This window comes from Typha angustifolia, chromosome 8, assembly GCF_048772165.1.
Source record: "Typha angustifolia cultivar Huaian chromosome 8, ASM4877216v1, whole genome shotgun sequence".
Lineage (NCBI taxonomy): Eukaryota > Viridiplantae > Streptophyta > Magnoliopsida > Poales > Typhaceae > Typha > Typha angustifolia.
In genome coordinates, this window is record NC_133246.1 from 15,145,357 (window position 1) to 15,164,135 (window position 18,779).

Below are 18,779 nucleotides of genomic sequence, written 5' to 3' on the forward strand. Positions count from 1 at the left end.
AATCACTGGTGAATTGGCACTTTGTGTGGAGAATTATATAAGTTTACATATACATAATGGTACACTATTATTCTGGTTAAAATATATAGAATGACGAGATTGCTCGTTTTACTATTTTTCCAATGACTTTTGGTTGATGCTTTATTGTTGCCTTACCTTTACTCTGCTTTTATTTAAATTGGTTTGCCTTATTCAGTGAAAGGTTTGATGAAGGCTTCATTCAGGATATATATATATATATATATATATATATATATATATATATATAAGATTCAGTGAAGCCAAACAAACCAATTAAATAAAGTAACAAAGATTTAAGACCTAAGAAAATCTTTGAATGATTGATGTCTTCTTGGAAATTTGAACTTGAAATGGTTTAGCTGATTCATAGTCACTTTCAATATATTGTCCTTTTGGAACTTTAGGCTTCAACGTTGGTGAAATTTATAGATCACATTATTATTATTATTATTTTAATATTTCAAATAAGGGTACTCGGAGATATATATATACGCAGTTTTTTTTTTTTTGTTTTTTTTGGAACCAACCTATTAGTACTGGATTCCGTGTAATTTTATTTAATACCTAGGTTCAAGTACACAGTAGAAAGAAAGATAGCTTCACTTTCTTTTAGATATATTTATCTACTGTCAACTATCTACACACCTATACCAAGCTTCCTCCAGACTTGGCAACTCCTAACAACTCCACTTCTCTTCCACTACCATCCTTTTCAATTCCCTTTGTTCCATTCTCAACCCCACCAGTCACTTCCAATGGCTTAAAAGTATAAAAAGCCGCACATATAACATAGTACACAAGATTGAACACCTGGATCCCAGTCACAAGCCAGTAGTAGTAATCCAACTTCCCTCTGTTGATATTATCCTGAAGCCAGTCCCCCTTCTTCTTAGTATAATCATGCACCATCGTCACCAGCAATGTCCCGCCGTAGTTTCCGATCGATATCGACAGCCAGAACAAGGCTGCGGCGGTGCTCCGCATGCTCTCCGGGGCCTGGTCGTAGAGGAACTCCATATGACCGACAGACATGAAGGCTTCTGCTATCCCATGGATGGCATACTGTGGCACTAACCAGAATACACTGAAGGGGATGACTGCATTAGTGCTATCTAAAAGTCCATGCTCGGCGGCGACCGCCTTCCTTCTTATCTCGACGAGGGCGGCCGCCACGTTGGCCGAGACGGCGATGGCGAGGCCGATGCCCATGCGCTGGAGGTAGGTGATGCCGGATGGGTTTCCGGTGAACCGGCGGGCGACGGGCACGAACACGCGGTCGTAGAAGGCTAAGCTGAGGAGCATAGACAGGACGGAGAAGATCGAGAGGGTGGCCGGAGGGATCTGGAAATGCGGCGAGAGGTGGCGGTCCATAGTGCGCGCTTGCTGGATCGTGAACGTGTAGTTGTGCGAGGCCGACGTGACGAGGAGGATCCCGACGGCCCAGATTGGCAGCATTCTGATGATCGATTTCAGCTCCTCGACGCGGTGGACCGTCGACAGCCTCCACAGCCCCGGCCGGCCAGATTCCAGCATGTCGGCATCTGTCACTATGGCTGCTCGATCCAAGAACCTAAGTATACACAACATAACATTGTACTACATTTAGCGGCGACTAAAAAAAACACTTATAGTCTATGTTTCACAAAGTTTTAAATAAAATAAAAAATAAAAAAATATTGCCACTAAACTAATAGTTCTGATGGTGTAGGCTTACACTAGTTGGTTGGTATGGAGAAGTCTCCCAGTAGTGGAAATATCAATGTCCAGCTCCTTATCCTCGTATAGAAGACTTGGATCATCCGGTTTGACCACATGCCTCTTCCTAAAGGCAGCAACTATGACTTGAGTCAACCTGGTCAAAGGGCTACCACCTGGCTTCATCTTAATGTACAAAGGGTAGCCAAACACAAAGGCTATCACAGAGATGCACATAGCAATGGTCGGAATTCCAAATCCCCAACCCCACCCCACATTCTCTTGTATGTAGACCACCACAGTCAACGCCAAGACCACAGCTAAACCCATGCTAAAGAAGTAGAGATTAAAAAAGCTCCATTTCTGCTCGCCCCCCGCCGGCCGCGGCCCGTGCAGATCGAACTGGTCAGCGCCGAAGGTGACAACGCATGGCCGGATGCCGCCGGAACCGATCGACGTCAAAAGCAGCGATAGGTATAGGACTAGGAGTTGCCACGTGGAGGCTTGATGACATTGGGTTTGTGGCGGGGAGCATGGCGGCGGCCGGAGAGCCGGGAGGAGGGCAGACACGGTGAGGCTGATCATGCCGAGCTGGTAGATAATTGAGCCGACGGTTATCGTCCAGAAACGGCCGGCGAAGGAGTCGGCTATAATGGCGCCGATGATCGGCGTCAGGCTCGACGTGCCGCCGAAGTTGGTGAGGGTATTTGAGGCCTCGACTAGAGGGAGGTGGAGCTGCTGAGTTAAGTAGGTGATCATGTTGGCATTGAAGCCAGTGGTCGCGAATCTGTCGCATACTTCATTTGCTGCATGCAGAGCGAGAGGGACAGAGAGAGAAACGTTAAGTGTTTGATGAAATGACAAAAGAGAGAAAATAAAAAAAGGAAGTCTTTTAGATGGTAAAGTTTAGGTTCTTCATTGGTGATTGCATAAATGAGACATGGCTTGGCATTCAGTCATGGAGTTAATAGAGAAAGAAACCCAAACATATATACATCCAGCTAGTAAAATATTTCTTCATGGCTTTGTTTTGATGGTCGATTAAATCAAAGAAACCCACTCACTCACTCTTAATTAAAAAAAAAAAAAAAAAACTTTTCCAGGTAGATTTACATCCATATAATCGATTAAAAGTTTCAATTTCCGATCACTATTTGCAACAAGAGACTCACCAAAGCAAGGCTTTCTTTTACTTCTTCCCGGAGAACGAAAGCTAGACAAATAAAGACCTTGATGAACTTGGAAAACATCCCTCTTCAAAATAACAAGGAAATAAAAGATTCCCACTTGGCATAGCTTATTCTTTAAAAAAAAAAAGGTTGAGGTAGATTAACAATATTCCGAGTTGACTACAGTTTGATGTAATCCCATCATGATCAGCACCAGATCTATAAAATGACTAGATAAATATTCCTCCAGATAGAATCTTATGAAACCCAGAAGAAAAATTAACATGCAATGCTAAAAAAAATAATAATAACATGAGTATGGTTAATCTCTCTCACCTAGTATGAATGGCATGGTCTTGAAACCACCCTGCTTCCCCTCCCTCTCTCTTCCATCCTCAGCCATTGCTTTGAGCTGGATGCTTCCAAGTTTAACTCTCCAATGGCGAATAAGAGGAGATCAAATAATAAGAGTCACGAGTTAGGGGAGGACCAATGCCACTATCCTGCATTCCATGTGAAGGCCGGGGTATATATATATAATATATATATAATATTTATATTTATATTTATATTTATATATAATATTTAAGGTACGTAGCAAATTCGTGAGTTCTAATATGCAGAGGATCCCATAAAGAGAAGGATATAAATGAAAATAATGATAGTGATGTCTCTTTCTGAGGATCATATGTCTCATAGCATATGCGTCATGCGTGTCGTAAACTTGTCAGACAAAAAAAAAACCCTAAAGACGCGACGCCGGCCAGAAACACTCTCTGGCTGAGTGTCTCAGTCCAACTTTAACGGCTACTCTTTCAAAGTGACACAAGTTTGGATCTTTACACGTTTTGATCACAGAGTAGTCCCCCAGCTAAAAAGCCCAGCCACGTGCATCTCCTTCTTCTTCTTCTTCTTCTTCTTCTTCTTCTTCTTCTTCTTGGCATTTGGAATCTTGCAGCCTGTTAGGGTTTAGAGCTAGAGATGATGCCCACGTTGGCACTCGTGGGTGAAAACGGGTAGGATAAATCCAATTCATGTGGGTTGAGGTTTTTTTACTACGAATAGCATCTGAAGTAAGATTATGGTAAGACTATTTTTCATACTTTTACTCTAATCTCTGATATATATTTTTGGTATATGTTTACTAATTATGCTATAGATTTCAGTAATATTATAAGTTCTTATAGATTTAAAATACCAATGCAGATATATCTGATACAGTAAGTTCGGTCTATACATATATAGCAATTAAGTGCACCATTCGGACTCGTATATTATTATATTGGCAGATCAATCGACGTGGGTCCTTTTGGTGCACAAACGGCAAGCAGAGTAGGAAAAGGACTCCACTTTTTGATGCACGACGGCCAGCTTCACCATGTGTTGGCTTTGAGATCGATCATGGCGGTGGAGGTGGTGGTGGTGGTTTGATAGCGATGGGCTGTGGTGGAGGTGGAGGTGGAGGTGGGAGAGGACAATGCATGCCACAGTGGTGGTGTCATTTTCATGTGGTATTGCCTTTCTCCATTAAGGAACGGTTTGGTGATTGATTGTTGTTTGCTTGCTTTGGGAAGGAGACGCTTTATTTTGGACTTGTCCTGTTAACCTGAACATATAGCGTTTTGATTCGGATTGCCAACTTTACACATCAGTTCACATTGATATCAGTGAAACGTAATGACGTAAAAATGTAGAAATCTCACAAAATAAATTTTTAATACAATTTTTCGATTTGGCGAACTTACCTCTGTGTTGTATTTGGACCTATTAATGTTTAACTTCGTCATAGTCCAGACCAAGATGCAAGTGACTACACTTGTTAGATCTTTGGATCTATAGGAGCAATTACATATTTTAGTATGGACCAGAAAGAAATGTAGTTTTTAAGTTTAGAATGTATAGAAGTAAGTTAAAACAACGGGATCATACTGCAAGGGATGAACTATAATTTACCCTAACTTTTCTTTTAGTTGGATAAACTCCTTTGCTTGTTCACAAGTGGGAATGGCCCCACATCAAGCCTTTGTTCTCCTCCACTAGATCACTCCCAGAAGATAAGGTAAAAGAGTTTCCCAAGCTTCCAACATAATGTGTGGTTATGTCTTAAAGAATATATTGAATGGGGATACTAGAGCACATGGTGGTTAGCTAGTGAGGTCCCATCCATTTGCCATGGGTTGGGTCTCTCTCTGTCTCTCTCTCTGTCTCTCATTTAATAGTCTTAAGACAAAAACTTCAAGTATTAGAAAAAGATAGTTTTTATATTTTGTATCATAACTCACTCTTTTTGTTTCTTTTATATTCTACCTTCACCCTAAACCTAACTTTACACACCAAAAAAAAAAGGACTTTTTAATATAACAATAGGGGCATAAGGTGACTTCTCATAAAATCTGAAAGAATAAAAAATGTTTACAGTTTACTCTTGTATAGCCATTCACTCAATAGTTGATAAAGATGAACTTACATAAGGATGGTTTCCTTTTCTTTCTAAACATGATAGTTTGGTACAACAATTGAGTCCAGAAGCTGTTGGCTTTGGCTCCACACTATGAGATGATAGAATAATTTACTCAAAAACTTGTCCATTTTCTTAGAGCAATTTATGACACATTTAAGAGATTAGCAATCTGTCATATTCTGAAGAAAATGAATCTGATTATTTGGATACGCATTTGTTCCTTTCTCTTAGTACCAATATTTAGTAATTAGCATTAGCACTCCTCATGATGGTGCCATATTAAGATAAAAGTATTAGTATACACTTCTTCCTGCTGAGAAAGCAGTTATATGTCACTATCTTTGTGACAGCAAAGATATAACACAACAATAGCAGCAGTAATAGCTAGCTTCCAGAGGTTTCTCTCTCAAATAAATAAATAAATAAATATGTAAGACTAAACAATAGAAAAATCATACAATAATGTTGTAACAAAATATTTACTCAAGCTAGTGTCCTTTCTTCCATTTAGCAAAAGGTTTGTTACATACTTTGCTCCACCTCACGTTTAGACCCATTTGGAGATCAAAATTCCAAAGGCTTTTCAAATACTACTACTACTACAAATTAGAAATCTCAATTTCCTTGAAGATCATAGCATCTTTGATTTAATTACAAGGAAACAATTAAGCCCTCCATTTCCTAGGTTAAGCTTTTTAATGAGATATCCTCAATATTTCACAAAACCTGTTTGTTTCTGTACTTTACCTAGTATGGACTCTATATCCCCATGGTAGAGAGAGAGGCACTTGGCTAATGCAAAACCGCAATACATGCCATCAACAGCAGCGCTTACAATTCCGCCTGCATAACCTGCACCTTCACCTATTGGATACAACCCTTTCAATGATGTGCTCTCGTAGGTCTCTGCATGCCGTAAAATCTGCAGAGGTGAACTCGTCCTAGTCTGCAGAAGAGTCCACAAACAAGGATTTTTCAGGAAAAAATGAGATAAGAAAGGAATAGTACTAAATTGTGCGGCATGTATACAAGTGTCTCAGCAATGAAGATTCCAATTTTATCAGCTGGCTAAGGCTGCGGCTATAAATATGAAAAAGTAACCAAGTTAACTTATCAGTAAGATATTATGCTCTACATAAGATTGACACTTTTAACAATGTCTTAATTATTCACTAGCAATCAGGGAGCTTGTTAAGGAGAACCTAGTTAGTGACCAAAATTCAGGAATAAATGGATGTAAAGAAGTTAAAGATCATGGATGTCCATATAATTTTTCATTTATTATTGTTCTTATTTTTCTGTTTTGAGAGACAAGTGGTGCACAGATAATATATTACCTCTACACCGTGAAGTAGGGCCTCCTTGGAAATAAAGCCCGGCAGCTGACAAGTTTCATAAAATCAAAAAATTAAATGTGTACCTAACTGGTTTCCTAAGAGATTGCGCCTTGAATGACAAGATGAGTAAAAGGAAAGCACACAGTGTACGAACCTCTTTGTCGAACATTACTATTGACTGTTGTAAAGCTTCTGTTATGTGAGGAGGGAAAAGCTCATGGAGGTTTGATGCTCGTACCCCCAACCTGTAGCTTGATGGTGGTAGGGACATAACTAGAAAAAGCACAGTCAGTTTTCGTGTAGTTATGACTCATCATCTAAGCAATCGAAAGTGATACCTGATAATTTGTTATCAAGGAAATCAGTGACGCATTGTACAGGGACAACAAAATTTCCTCCCCCCATTACAGCTGCTCTTCTTTCAAATTCCCTCTGAACAAATTCAAATGATAATCATGTTATACCAGAAACAGAATGAAAGAAATAAAAAGAAAGATAATCCAACTAGTTACTTGAAATGAGATTCTAGAATGGCACAGCTACTATATCAGAAAATATAAATAAAGGTACTGAAAATAATTTTGGTACTTCAATATTTATAGAACTTTCATGGTTCTATAAGTTTCAATTATTGAGATAGATTATAGATCTATATGAACATCTCTGTTGACAGAAGATTCATCTGATGGTTCTCCTTAATCTCCATTGAAGGTTTCAGTCTTTCTGGATAGATACAGTCAGTGCCAGTCAGGGTGATGATTTTCTACCATCATATATGGTATCACACATGGTATCACAAAATTTACAAAATTGTTGAATGAAGATTTTTAATATCTTACAAATGACACTTTGTTAAAAGTACCTGAAATTCAACACCAGCAAGAGGACCATGAGACTGAAAGGAAACAAAATCCTTTGAGGAGACAGTCACCACAAGAGCTGAATTTGCCCACCTCGATGCACGCCGAGAGAATGACATGCCATTGATGCAGAGTTCTGATGGACTTGTACTAGTTAAAACAACCTGCCATCAATCCATCATGCACTTCAACAAAGTCATTCACTTGGCATAGTTGACAAAAACACAGACAAAAGATAAGCACATAATCTACCTGTCCACCAGGACACATGCAAAAGGAGTAACAGCTCCTATTCAGTTCTTGTGAATCAGGGAGGGTGCCGTTGCTCCCTTCGCTAACATACTTCACTATTTTGTAATCAGCAACAGGTATTCTACCACGCCCATTGCGAATTTCAGCAGCCAATGCAGAGTACTAGCAATTTACATTATGCACCAAAAAAAAAAAATCAAAATCTGTTTGTAAAGTTGCCACATTTAAGATTCCAAATAAATTCAATAACAATGTTATTACCTATCCTAATGAGGCATAACTGACCAAACCTGATAAATTTCATCTTTAGTAGTATAGTAACATCACCATAAAATTGTTAAAAATAACTCAGTAGAAAGTAAAACAATGATCATGATCCCAAAAACTAACTGTAAATTTATCCTATAACTAGTATTTCTAGAGAGTTTATGGTGAATAGCGATGAATATTTGCTTCTCGGAACTGGATTTGTGATTTAAGTACTTGCTCTCTTTTTTTTCCATTCTTCTTCTTCTTCTTCTCTTTTTTTCTTCGGAGAGAAGATTAAGTACTTGATCTTAAACATGCATTTCATAGATAAGTAGAAGTGTTGCCAAGCAACTATGAGAAATCATTACATAAAGGTCATCCAGAAATCAGCTGAGAAACAACAAAAGTACTTAACTTACTTGGATGCTATTTATCAATTCTTGGGGGTGCTCAATTCGTAAGCCAACCTGCAAACACATGCTGAGCAATGAGCATATAGACAAGAGAACAAATAATAAAGCAGCAACTAGATTCTTCTCAATATCACTTAAAAGAGATGAGATAGGATCAATGAAATAACTAACCAGTGATAAAAGAACTAACTATAACTCTTGATACATAATAACATACTTTTTAAGCTGTGTACATCATATTGCTTACAGACTTTTTAAAAAAAAAATGATAATTACATTTAGTCCTCCTGAACTATAATTGTTTTTCATATATGCCCCTAAGCCTTTTTTATTATCCACATTGAATCTTTGAACTAAAAAAGTATTTACACAGATCCCTCAGCTAAGAAAAATAAAAAGTAGGTCAGGGGATCTATATGGTTAAAAAAAAGTTCAGGAGATGTACGTAGAAAAAAATGATATTCCAAGGGGGCTAAGAATAATTCATCTCCAAAAAAAACTCCAACTATCTGGGATCAACTACAGGAATCCCATCCACCATTCAGATCTATTTTGACCAAGGTACTCTTACTGAACATTATATTTCAGTTGTGTTGATCTTATGTAGTGCAACATGTTCTCTCCCTGGGACATGTGCAAAGTACAAACCGCCTTAAACATTATTCTGCTAGTTCCTTCAATCAGAGTTGCCCCTACAAGCAGTCTTTTCTTTCTCCATATGCTAAAGTAGCACCAATCATTTCATCTTAACTTCATCATCCAATCAATCTTGAGTTGCACAATATATCCTTACAACAATTATATATAAAATGAAGGAGGGAAGATCGAATAATGCAACAATTATTTAGGTTTTGAAAATTCTGAGAGCTAGAATTTATATGAATATTGATAAGAAGATCTAGAACTAAAATTTGACATACTAAAAGGAATATCTTAAGGATTTCTAGCTTCAAACCAAGCAAAGAAAGTATATTTCCAGGAGTAGCACAAAATCTTGCCAAAATTTTAAGCCATCAGATGTATCAATTGTAACTATAATCAGCAGCTAGTGGGATAAGTAGTTGAGATAATGAATGCAGCAAACTAACAAAATAATATGAGATCTTACAGAAAAATCCTTGGGGGCAATATCTGTATCATACTGAAGTAGCATACGGTATACATCTCTCGCTGAATGACCAACTGCTAGAACAACTGCGTCATATAACAATCTCTGGTTATCGGAACCTGGTTCCTGTGTTGCATCAGAAACTACAACCCCCAAAACCTGTCCATTTTCAACAATAAGATCATCCACCCTAGTACCAAACTTTATAACTACCTGCATGGTGAAACCAATAGAACAGAAAAAGATAAGCATAAAAGGCAAGACACAAAGCACCACATTATACTTTACTGAAGAGATAGAAAATGATACCCACACCCAAGTCCTTTAGATGCTGGCGGAAGTTGCGTAGCAGTGGGACTAATCTATCCGTTCCCAAGTGAGGTTTTCCATCAACTAAAATATTTGGTGGGGCTCCAAAGTGAACTAAAGTTTTCATAACCTGAAACGAGGGAGTAAACATGCTCAACAGCTTATATATTAAGCATCATAAATATTTGGCTAACTCCAATTTGTAACATAAATTGGTAGTTTTCCCTTTAGCAAGAATATGGTTGATCAGCAGTAAGAATGGAACACTACCATGGATAACTTTAACAACAGGACAATATATTCAGCTGAGCAGAATTTTAATACTTTCAACTGGTAAATGATTACTTCTTTGAAAGGATCAAATTTGTCACCCCAAAAAAAAAAATCTATTAGGTTCAGAAATAAATGCCTATAGGAGCCAATGAATGTAAATAAGTGGTTCTTAGCTTACAGTACCTTCAAAGATCTAAATAAACTAAGGGTATTACAGCCCCATCGTTGTTCTTCTTGACAGAGAAGGAGCAGAGATAAAAGATCATTGTAGCATGCTGTTTTACAGGATGAGAGTAGAATCCCGCATAGAGATGCTGTTTTTGAGAAAATATAGTTATTGTGGTCAAAATATGGACTTCTGGGAAATTCCACACTCCAACTAAGTTATCTAAGAATATTTTCCATCAATATATACCTAATTGACATGATAGTGGCAAAGACATGCAGTTATACTAACTTATTAAGTAGCTTTATGAGGAAACTACTATAACATGAGGATGAGAGATTACAAAGGAAGTGATTTAGGAAAATAAGTTAAACATATATTTTCAGCAAAAGCCAATAAACAGGATAAATATCAAAATAAGAAAAGAAGGATATTCTCACAGCTTGAACACTATCACTGTTCCTTCCAATTCTTGTCACCAGCTTACCGTCACTCCATGTACCTGCACCACCCTGCTATGGTTAAGGACTTCCATAAATAATGCAACACATGTGACATGATGTAATCTATCAGAGGACAACCTTCAAATACACAACTAGTTACAGCATTTAAACAACAATGAACAATCAAATAAAATTAAGTAGAAACCAAGATCAGTTTCGCCAAAAGTTAAATCCTAAGTCTGGACCAGTCCATAGCATTGCAAATTTAGGAATAGAAATGGTTAATTCTAGTATAATGTATAATTAACACTTAACTATATTGCAATGGAAAGGAAGCATACGAAGTATAGTTAAATGGAAGTAGCATAGTATCATAATCGCATTGTAACCAAGTTGAGAAAAGAAGAGATGAGCAAGTTCAACGATCAACATAGATAATTGGAAGAAAACCAGGAAATCAAGATATTGAAATGGTTCATCCAACAGTACAATAATAAGGATGAAATCAAATATTAGGAGATTCCATGGTACATGCGAAGATCTAAATTGAGAGCATACCTCCCCAAAGCAAAAATTACTTTCTGTTTTAAGAATTTGTCTAACAACCAGTGCGCCGATGTCACGCCCTCTCTGCTCAACTGCCTGACCCCTTTCTATCAAGGTAACCTCCGCACCAAGTTCCCCAAGCACAAGGGAAGCGAACAAGCCTGATGGTCCACTGCCTACAACTGCGACCTTTGGCTTTTTAGAATGCGGAGATTTGTTGCTATCTTTTCTGACAATGTCATCTATCTTTTGCAGTTCAACACCACTGATCTGCTCATTCTCACCAAAAATGCTGATCAAATCAGCAGGTGGCTTTAAGTTAGGCATGTACTCTACGAGTCCAAGTTTTGGTTCTAATCTAGAGATGAAGTCCCATGTTCTAGGTTCCAGATTTAGAAGTTCCTTTACATCCATGTCCACAGTATAAACAAATTCAGGTTCCTTCAAAACCTACACAAACAACAGTTAGAAGGTTACACATATAAGACCAATCAGCACGAGACTTTTTCATTATATCCTCATTATCCCTCATTTAAACAGGAGTGTAAATAGTAAATAATACTAATAGACCCACAATTAAACAAATAAAAGCACAAAAAGCTAAAAAACTAGAGTAACACTAGTTAATTGTACTTAAATACAAGATGAATTTGACTCGCCCAAAAGGCCAGTTAAGCCTTCTATCCTAATCCTCATGTTTGGGTTACTAAAGTACATTAATTAATTAAATTTCTACTGCTGCGAACTGCACCAATTTATGAACAAATTACAACATAGATTTTGTTTCCACAAAGCTGACCTTTCTTGCATCAAAGGACTTCCGCACAACAGAGAAGGCTTCAAGAGGTAGCATAGAAGGAACCTGCAGCAGGAAATATCATATTTTTAAAATTATGAGGAGCACATAACAAGTGTCAGTCAGACAATCAAGAGAAACAGAAATATTGAACACTAAATGCAGAATGATCAAAATGAGATCTGAAGTACTAGAATGAATATTGTCAACTATCAGAAGCAGCAGCAATGGATAAGAAACAAGAACTAAAAAGATAATGGATAAGATGACCTCCGAGACAACTGTCTGCAACTCAAAACCACAACTCGATTCAAGACTATATATTTTTCCAATAGTTCTACACTTGTACTAATTTCCATCATAACCCAAAAAAAAGAAATTACTGAGAACCCTTCATAATTACCGGAAATTCGAGCACTTTGGCAATTGCTTCGAGCAGAGGAAGGGAGACGGCGACGGAATCTTTGCCGGGGTCCTTGTGCGCGGGGACGCCGAGCTTGGAGAGTCTCCAGAACCCGTCCTCGCGGTTCGCGACCTCGGTTTTGAGTTGGGTCTTGCTCGCCCTCTCGAGCTTCTTCTTCTCCGATGGGTACCGCTGCTTCCCCGTCCGCTTCGCACAGCGAATCTCTAGGGCTCTACGAGGTGAGAACGAGGGCTTTTTAGCAATAAATCTAGGTTTGGATTTATGGTTCGGGTTTGGACAAGGACAGAATGATAAAGGCGGGAAGTTCTTGGTGGCCAGCGCCATGGGAAGAGGAGCAGGAGGGGGAGCGGGAGCGGCAGTGTTAGCTTCGGATAACGCTTGCTCCGCTTTAGAATAGAGACTATTATTATATGTCGCTCGTATTCCATTCGAATTAGGTATTTAGGTCAACTACGCGCCAGCTTCGAGCAATAGCTCAGTTGTCAATCTTATATGCTATCAGATTTAATAATATATATATTAGCATACAAGCTTTTAAATGATTAAAATATATATATACATATATATTTGTGGGTATAGATAAGCCTAATAAAAGTTGTAGCATTTTCACAATTTCGATGATCCGTCTTACATGCAGCAGCATCCAGTCGTTCAACAACCTAAAGACGCTGTTGAGAATACCTGACTTCCTGCCACTGCGAAAACATCCTCACCAATTGAAAAAAGAAAAAGAAAACATCCTCACCGTCAAGAATTTAACTATAATTTTGTTTTTGTTTAAATAATTTAGCTATAAATATATATATATATAGCTATAACTATTACTATTTCTTTTTGTTTAAATAAAATGCATTAAAAAGAAATCCAAAGGCTCAAATTACATTTTTATACATTAGGAGTATAACATCCCAACATCTAAATTCAAATTTCAACACCATCGGTTAATTGAAACACCATCAAATTTCCACTTCCCACACCCACATCCACGCCTACATCCACACCCAAATCACTAGCTAAAATCAACTGAAATTCAGGAACCGTCCCAAATAAGGGTGAGCATTAATAACTTTTAGTCAGCTTAAAGATATAAAACTTTGACCAGTACAGATACAGACCCTTGGCAAAGACTTTTAAAAGTCTACTGGGAAAATGGTAGCAGACATGTATCTATACATATGTTAGTTTTAGGAGATAAAACTCGCCTAACTGAACTAACCATTTTACTGTAGCATTCCGTCCTAGACCAAAACCCTGGTGTACTCTCTCATCTGAATTAATCCACTAGATGAGGACCAGGAGTTTTAAATGGAAGACCACAAGAGTAAGTGACATACTTAACACTATCCAGAAGCACAACAACAAAGATCCGTGAGAGGGACTTCTGAGAGATCCTTGCATCACCGTCACCATCACCAGCCTCCCTTGGATCAGCCAAGACAGAGACTACTATCTGCGAAATTGGTTTGTTGACATGGAAGTTGCTGCTTTCAGAAGGCTTACCGAGTTGTTCTGTGTTATTGATTGTAGTTCCAGTGAGTGGGATTGGCCCATTAGGCATAATCCTCCTGTTTCTCCTCTTCTGTGGAAGAGCAGATGGAGGGAGATTCTTGGTGGCGTTGACAACTGGAGTAGAATTAACAACTGAAGTAGCCGGGATAATGCCACTTGTATGAGCGGCTGGAGAAATATCAAGCTGAAACACCTCGGTGCACATTCCAGAACTTAAAACAGGGCCTGTCAAAAAATCATGAAGAAAAATAAGAACTTCAGATACAAATTTCCAACGATTGAAGAATGGAAAGGAAGACGAGTGACATCACTACAAGTTTCATTTCTTCAAAAACAAAATTAAGCAAGCTTTGCACCATGAAATACTTGCAGCATAATGCGCAAGCATCATCTATTGAAACAACAGTTGGTGGATGTAGAACTCAAGGATTAGTTATTTAGTTCTTTTAAATTTGCAAATGGAAGCAACACATAATGCAACAGATATAAACTTCCCCAAATAAAGCTTTCTTTATCCATTGGATAACGTATAGACTAGTCCGTCATTATACAAATCATTGACAGACTTTTGATGCATTGCAGAGAAATCGCACGTGCCACAGAAAGTAAATGAACACAACTAGGTGTTTCGAAGTAAGAACTAATACAGAGAGACATGGATCTGCATATACTTTTTAGGCATAAACAACATTCCTTTAAGGCAATTATAAATCTCTACAAATATCTGCAAGGAAATATATTTTGTTATCCTCTCATGAATTGCACAAACATATCATTTGAACTAGCTGTGCTGAGAAAAAACATCTACCAACAGTGTTATATAAATATATCAGCATGACTTGATTTTTCCATCCCAACAAAGATGAATAAAGTGGTCCACCTTGAAATCAGCTGAAAACCTAAAAGCAAGAGAACAGCAATTATAAAACAACAATTGTAGTGGTACAGTAGCAGGGATATTCTATCTAGGGTGTTAAATCCATGTTTGAATCTCCTCAAAACCTTTCCGACTCCTACACACTGTCCTTCAAGCTACTGCTTCCAACACCTGCTCCCCGCTTCAGCACCTGCTCCAGCTCATGCCCAAGCAATTGATATTCAAGCTCAAAGGTATCCAAGTTCACAGAGACGAAACGATAATGTCTCCATGACTCCCTAAACAATTGCTTGTTTTATACTAAGAAAACATCCATGATGATAATAACCAGGTCAAATCACCTTATTCTAAAAAAACAGAAGAAAAGTCATTTGGATGCTTGTCTAAGTTCTTCCACAAACTCTTCTATGTAAATCCTATTGAACTCCTATAATTTTATACAACAATTTTTTAAGGTAAAGCCAGCAGCACTCCAAACCATACTTCGAAAGTAAGAGAATATAACCCAGGCAAACAGAAATGGTTTTGAAAATAACAGAGGCCAGAATTATCTGCATAGAAATGGTTTTGAAAATAACAGAGGCCAGAATTACCTGCATAGCACACTAGACAACCAACTATAACCTATAATAATAAGTTTGCAGATATACACTCTGAGGCCAACGGATTACTCTCTGGCTAGGGGAAGCTCCTAATGGAAAGAGTACTCTCATTAAAGCAGGGTCGGTACCAATAACAGGACAAGAAGACACTCATTAGATAAGGTACCTCTAGTAATGTCCTGTACTAGATACTACTATTACAGTATAATCCACTGCTACACACTACAAAATTGACCATATTTGAGAATCAAGTGTTAAACACCTTAGCTTTCAACATTCTACCAACCGCGAAAATTATTTTGCTATCCCTCATTGGTCAGCATTCACAATTCCAATATCCATCATATAATGGTTCTTTATCAATATGAGCTCACTCCACATGGATGATTAAGAGATATCTTATAGTATTGATCAGCATGCAAGATCTTCCACCCTCTCCTTACAAAACAGTAGTTGTATCACCCTTGCCAAAATCCTTAAGCACGATTAAACCTATGCGTGCATTTGGATAATACTACAATGCCTAAGTCTTCAGATACAACACTTGCAGCCTGCAGGATAGATCTCATACTAAGGAGGACCATATTCTTCATCAGTTCACTATGTTTGAGATTACATCTTGTTACACTTTGCATGTCAAATGTCTGCAACTACACAATAACTACTGTTCACATATCAGAAATGCCCCACTCCTTACTGACCACTTTAATTATGTTTTACTTTATATAGGACTCCCTTCTACTGAATCATGGCTGGATAAGGAATGAGGAATTAAACCTTGGAAATAAGGAAACAGGTTTCTCTGTCTTAATATCACTGACTTTGTAATTGTTTTCTTCCTTTCTCCCAGAAACAACATTTTTTTACCATTATAAATTGGAAACAAACGGATTAGCTAGGTTTTTTGTTAATATATAAAATACCAATAAATAGTCCTACAAATAATGTACCTAGATTATTTATTGTATGCCATATTGAGGTCTATAAGTACCATTATGTTAGAAAGTTCAACTGTTCGATGGATCAATTTATTGTTAATTCATATGAATCTTACAAAATTACAATCAGCATAAAATTGTGCAAGCCCACATGACCTATACTATCAATTATTGCAGTTTCTATGCATATATACATAAAACATTTATTCAAGAAGTGTCGTCCTCAAATACGAAATCCATCAATTTGTTTATAACTATGTCTGTTCTATTATAGCATTAGAATTGTTAAGTATGGCTAAGTCTAGCAATAAGATCATAAGGGATAAATTTCTGGTAGGTTCAAAAATAACAACAATTAACTTTATAAACAAAAGGTTAGATAACTGGAGCATGTATATACACCTATGCATGAATAACTAATTTGCATTGCTTACCTGCCATTCCTTCATGGAACCATTGTGGTAATGGCTCATCAGCAAAAGATGATTTTATATGGTCCCTGTAAGCATCTTCAGAAGCAGAAGCTAGAGCTCTTAGACGCTCAGCTGAGCTCCTATATGGTTTAGAATGCTGATTCACCTCCTTTTCAGATTCCGAGGCAGCCAACTTGGATGTGACATAGCGAGCAACTGCCAAACTAGTCTCCTTACTTTCTTTGCCCAAGGACTGTTTGACCTGATCCCTAGATGCCCTATGTGCAATAGCTCTCTCACTAGCAAGAACAGAATTGATTATCAAATTACCATTGATCTTGACATGCTTTCCATTTCTCGGCACATATAATAGAGCAGGCAGAGTCTCAGTTGCATTAGTGGAGAAAACAGACTCGCCATCCTGTCCCAGATTCGTTCCTGAATGACATTTTCTACCAGTAATCCTATCAATACCACCTTCCGCAAGGCCCATTTTCCCATTGCAAAGTCTAGTCTCATCAGTGCTATTCAAACCACTACCCCGACCACTTACTGTCAATACCCTCCCATGATATTGATCCAAGATCCTACCTTTGTCAGTAGCAAATTCATCAAATTCTGTCTCTCTGCCCCCTCCAAATTTACGATTTACTCCACGAATTACAGGTCCAACCACCATCAGAACCAATACCAACCCCAAAATGCTAATACTGGCAACCTTCTTGGTCTTACTCCCTCCTCCCTTTTTGCTCTCTGACTTCTTAGCCTTTGGAGCCGGCACAGGCTGCTGCGGCTTCAATCTAGGTATAGGAACCAGAGGAACCTGAGACCCTTGCGGCCTCAAAGCATACCCGGGAATCCATGGGAAATGCATGGGCGGTATCACACCCGGTGGCGGAGGATACACACCCGGGGGCAGGCAATTGGCACCGCTTCCACCCAGCTGCTGCCTTAGGGTCGCGTTTTCTGCCATGATGTATGAGATCTTAGTGTTGAGTTCGTTGATTGTCGAGTTCAGAGCCTTCACCTTGTCCTCCAGCTCCTCAATGTAGTGTTTCTTCCTCTGCCTAGATAGCTGCGCACTCTCCCGATTCCTCATAAGCCGGGCCTTCCGCTTCTCATCCTCCTCACCCCCCGCGGTAAAGACGCACGAGGACGAGACCGCATTCCCCTCCTCGGACCGCAGGAACTTGCTGACCCTAGGGCTAGGGTTAGGGTTACCGTTTAAGATATCTTCATCTTGCTGCTTCTTCCTCTTCGAGCACCAATTACCCTTCTCCGCCTCCTCTTGCTTCACGTCGCCGGTGACGGCCGACGCCTCCGAGCATCCGCCGGATTCCGGCGAGTCCGGGGAAACGACAGCGTCATGGCTCCCGGATACCGGAGGGGAGGAGGAGGACGAGACCCTCGACCCCACGTTAAAATCCTGCGCCGGGTAATCCGGGACGGAGAGGAAATCGTCAACGGAGAAGTCGACGTCGATGTCCAAGTCGTCGAAGAGAGCATCCGCATCGTAGTCGGAAGGGATCGGGAGATTACCGGAGAAGAGGTCGGGATCGAAGAGATCTGGATTGAGGGACTCGAGCTCGGGGTTATGGCTGTGATTGTGAAGATCGAAGGGGCAGGGATCGATCAGGGTTGAATCCGCCATGGCAATTTAGGCTAGGGTTTTGGCATCGGAAAGACTTGGGAGGAATGCGAAGAAGGCGGGGGTGGAAACAGTACGCGAGGTCTCGGGTGTGACGTGCGGGTGAGTAGCTCACATACGCGCGGGTTCGGGAAGCTTCTGGCTGGCGTTATAGTTTTTTTTGGTTGTTTAGACTTTTATACTCCTTTTCTTCTTATTTTTTCCGTTTACCCTTCAAAAGAACGGTTGGGATACGTTTGGAATTTGGATGACTCACGCGGTGTTACTTTT

At 39.0% G+C, this 18,779-nt stretch overlaps 3 protein-coding genes across 3 annotated transcripts; all 3 read right to left on the reverse strand.

The window, feature by feature from the left end:
• Positions 1 to 569: 569 nt before the first annotated feature.
• LOC140765154 (protein NRT1/ PTR FAMILY 3.1-like) lies at positions 570 to 3,369 on the reverse strand. The gene is made up of 3 exons (XM_073104095.1): positions 3,222 to 3,369; positions 1,736 to 2,522; positions 570 to 1,591 (listed from the first exon to the last, which is right to left on the reverse strand). The coding sequence occupies exons 1-3, from the start codon at positions 3,286 to 3,288 to the stop codon at positions 667 to 669; spliced, it is 1,779 nt and encodes a 592-aa protein (XP_072960196.1). The 5' UTR covers positions 3,289 to 3,369; the 3' UTR covers positions 570 to 666.
• A 2,455-nt stretch (positions 3,370 to 5,824) lies between these two features.
• On the reverse strand, positions 5,825 to 12,925 carry LOC140765955 (uncharacterized). The gene is made up of 13 exons (XM_073105304.1): positions 12,502 to 12,925; positions 12,102 to 12,164; positions 11,315 to 11,752; positions 10,754 to 10,825; positions 9,879 to 10,004; positions 9,566 to 9,778; positions 8,464 to 8,511; positions 7,796 to 7,957; positions 7,546 to 7,707; positions 7,022 to 7,115; positions 6,838 to 6,956; positions 6,684 to 6,728; positions 5,825 to 6,292 (listed from the first exon to the last, which is right to left on the reverse strand). Exons 1-13 carry the CDS (start codon positions 12,844 to 12,846, stop codon positions 6,056 to 6,058), a joined length of 2,124 nt encoding a protein of 707 aa, XP_072961405.1. The 5' UTR covers positions 12,847 to 12,925; the 3' UTR covers positions 5,825 to 6,055.
• A 626-nt stretch (positions 12,926 to 13,551) lies between these two features.
• LOC140764874 (bZIP transcription factor 39-like) lies at positions 13,552 to 18,654 on the reverse strand. The gene is made up of 2 exons (XM_073103696.1): positions 16,883 to 18,654; positions 13,552 to 14,256 (listed from the first exon to the last, which is right to left on the reverse strand). The coding sequence occupies exons 1-2, from the start codon at positions 18,510 to 18,512 to the stop codon at positions 13,796 to 13,798; spliced, it is 2,091 nt and encodes a 696-aa protein (XP_072959797.1). The 5' UTR covers positions 18,513 to 18,654; the 3' UTR covers positions 13,552 to 13,795.
• Between the last annotated feature and the right edge of the window lie 125 nt (positions 18,655 to 18,779).

Bases quoted from the DNA above. Each gene is read 5' to 3' on its own strand.
- LOC140764874 (XM_073103696.1), bottom strand. From the start codon at position 18,512: ATGGCGGATTCAACCCTGATCGATCCCTGCCCCTTCGATCTTCACAAT. The intron at 14,257-16,882 runs GTAAGCAATGCA...ATTTTTTGACAG, and splicing joins GTTCCATGAAGGAATGGCAG to GCCCTGTTTTAAGTTCTGGA.
- LOC140765154 (XM_073104095.1), bottom strand. From the start codon at position 3,288: ATGGCTGAGGATGGAAGAGAGAGGGAGGGGAAGCAGGGTGGTTTCAAG. The intron at 2,523-3,221 runs GTGAGAGAGATT...CTCTGCATGCAG, and splicing joins GACCATGCCATTCATACTAG to CAAATGAAGTATGCGACAGA. The intron at 1,592-1,735 runs GTAAGCCTACAC...GTGTATACTTAG, and splicing joins CTCCATACCAACCAACTAGT to GTTCTTGGATCGAGCAGCCA.
- LOC140765955 (XM_073105304.1), bottom strand. From the start codon at position 12,846: ATGGCGCTGGCCACCAAGAACTTCCCGCCTTTATCATTCTGTCCTTGT. The intron at 10,826-11,314 runs GTATGCTCTCAA...TAACCATAGCAG, and splicing joins GTAATTTTTGCTTTGGGGAG to GGTGGTGCAGGTACATGGAG. The intron at 7,116-7,545 runs GTACTTTTAACA...GAATTTGTTCAG, and splicing joins TTGCTGGTGTTGAATTTCAG to AGGGAATTTGAAAGAAGAGC.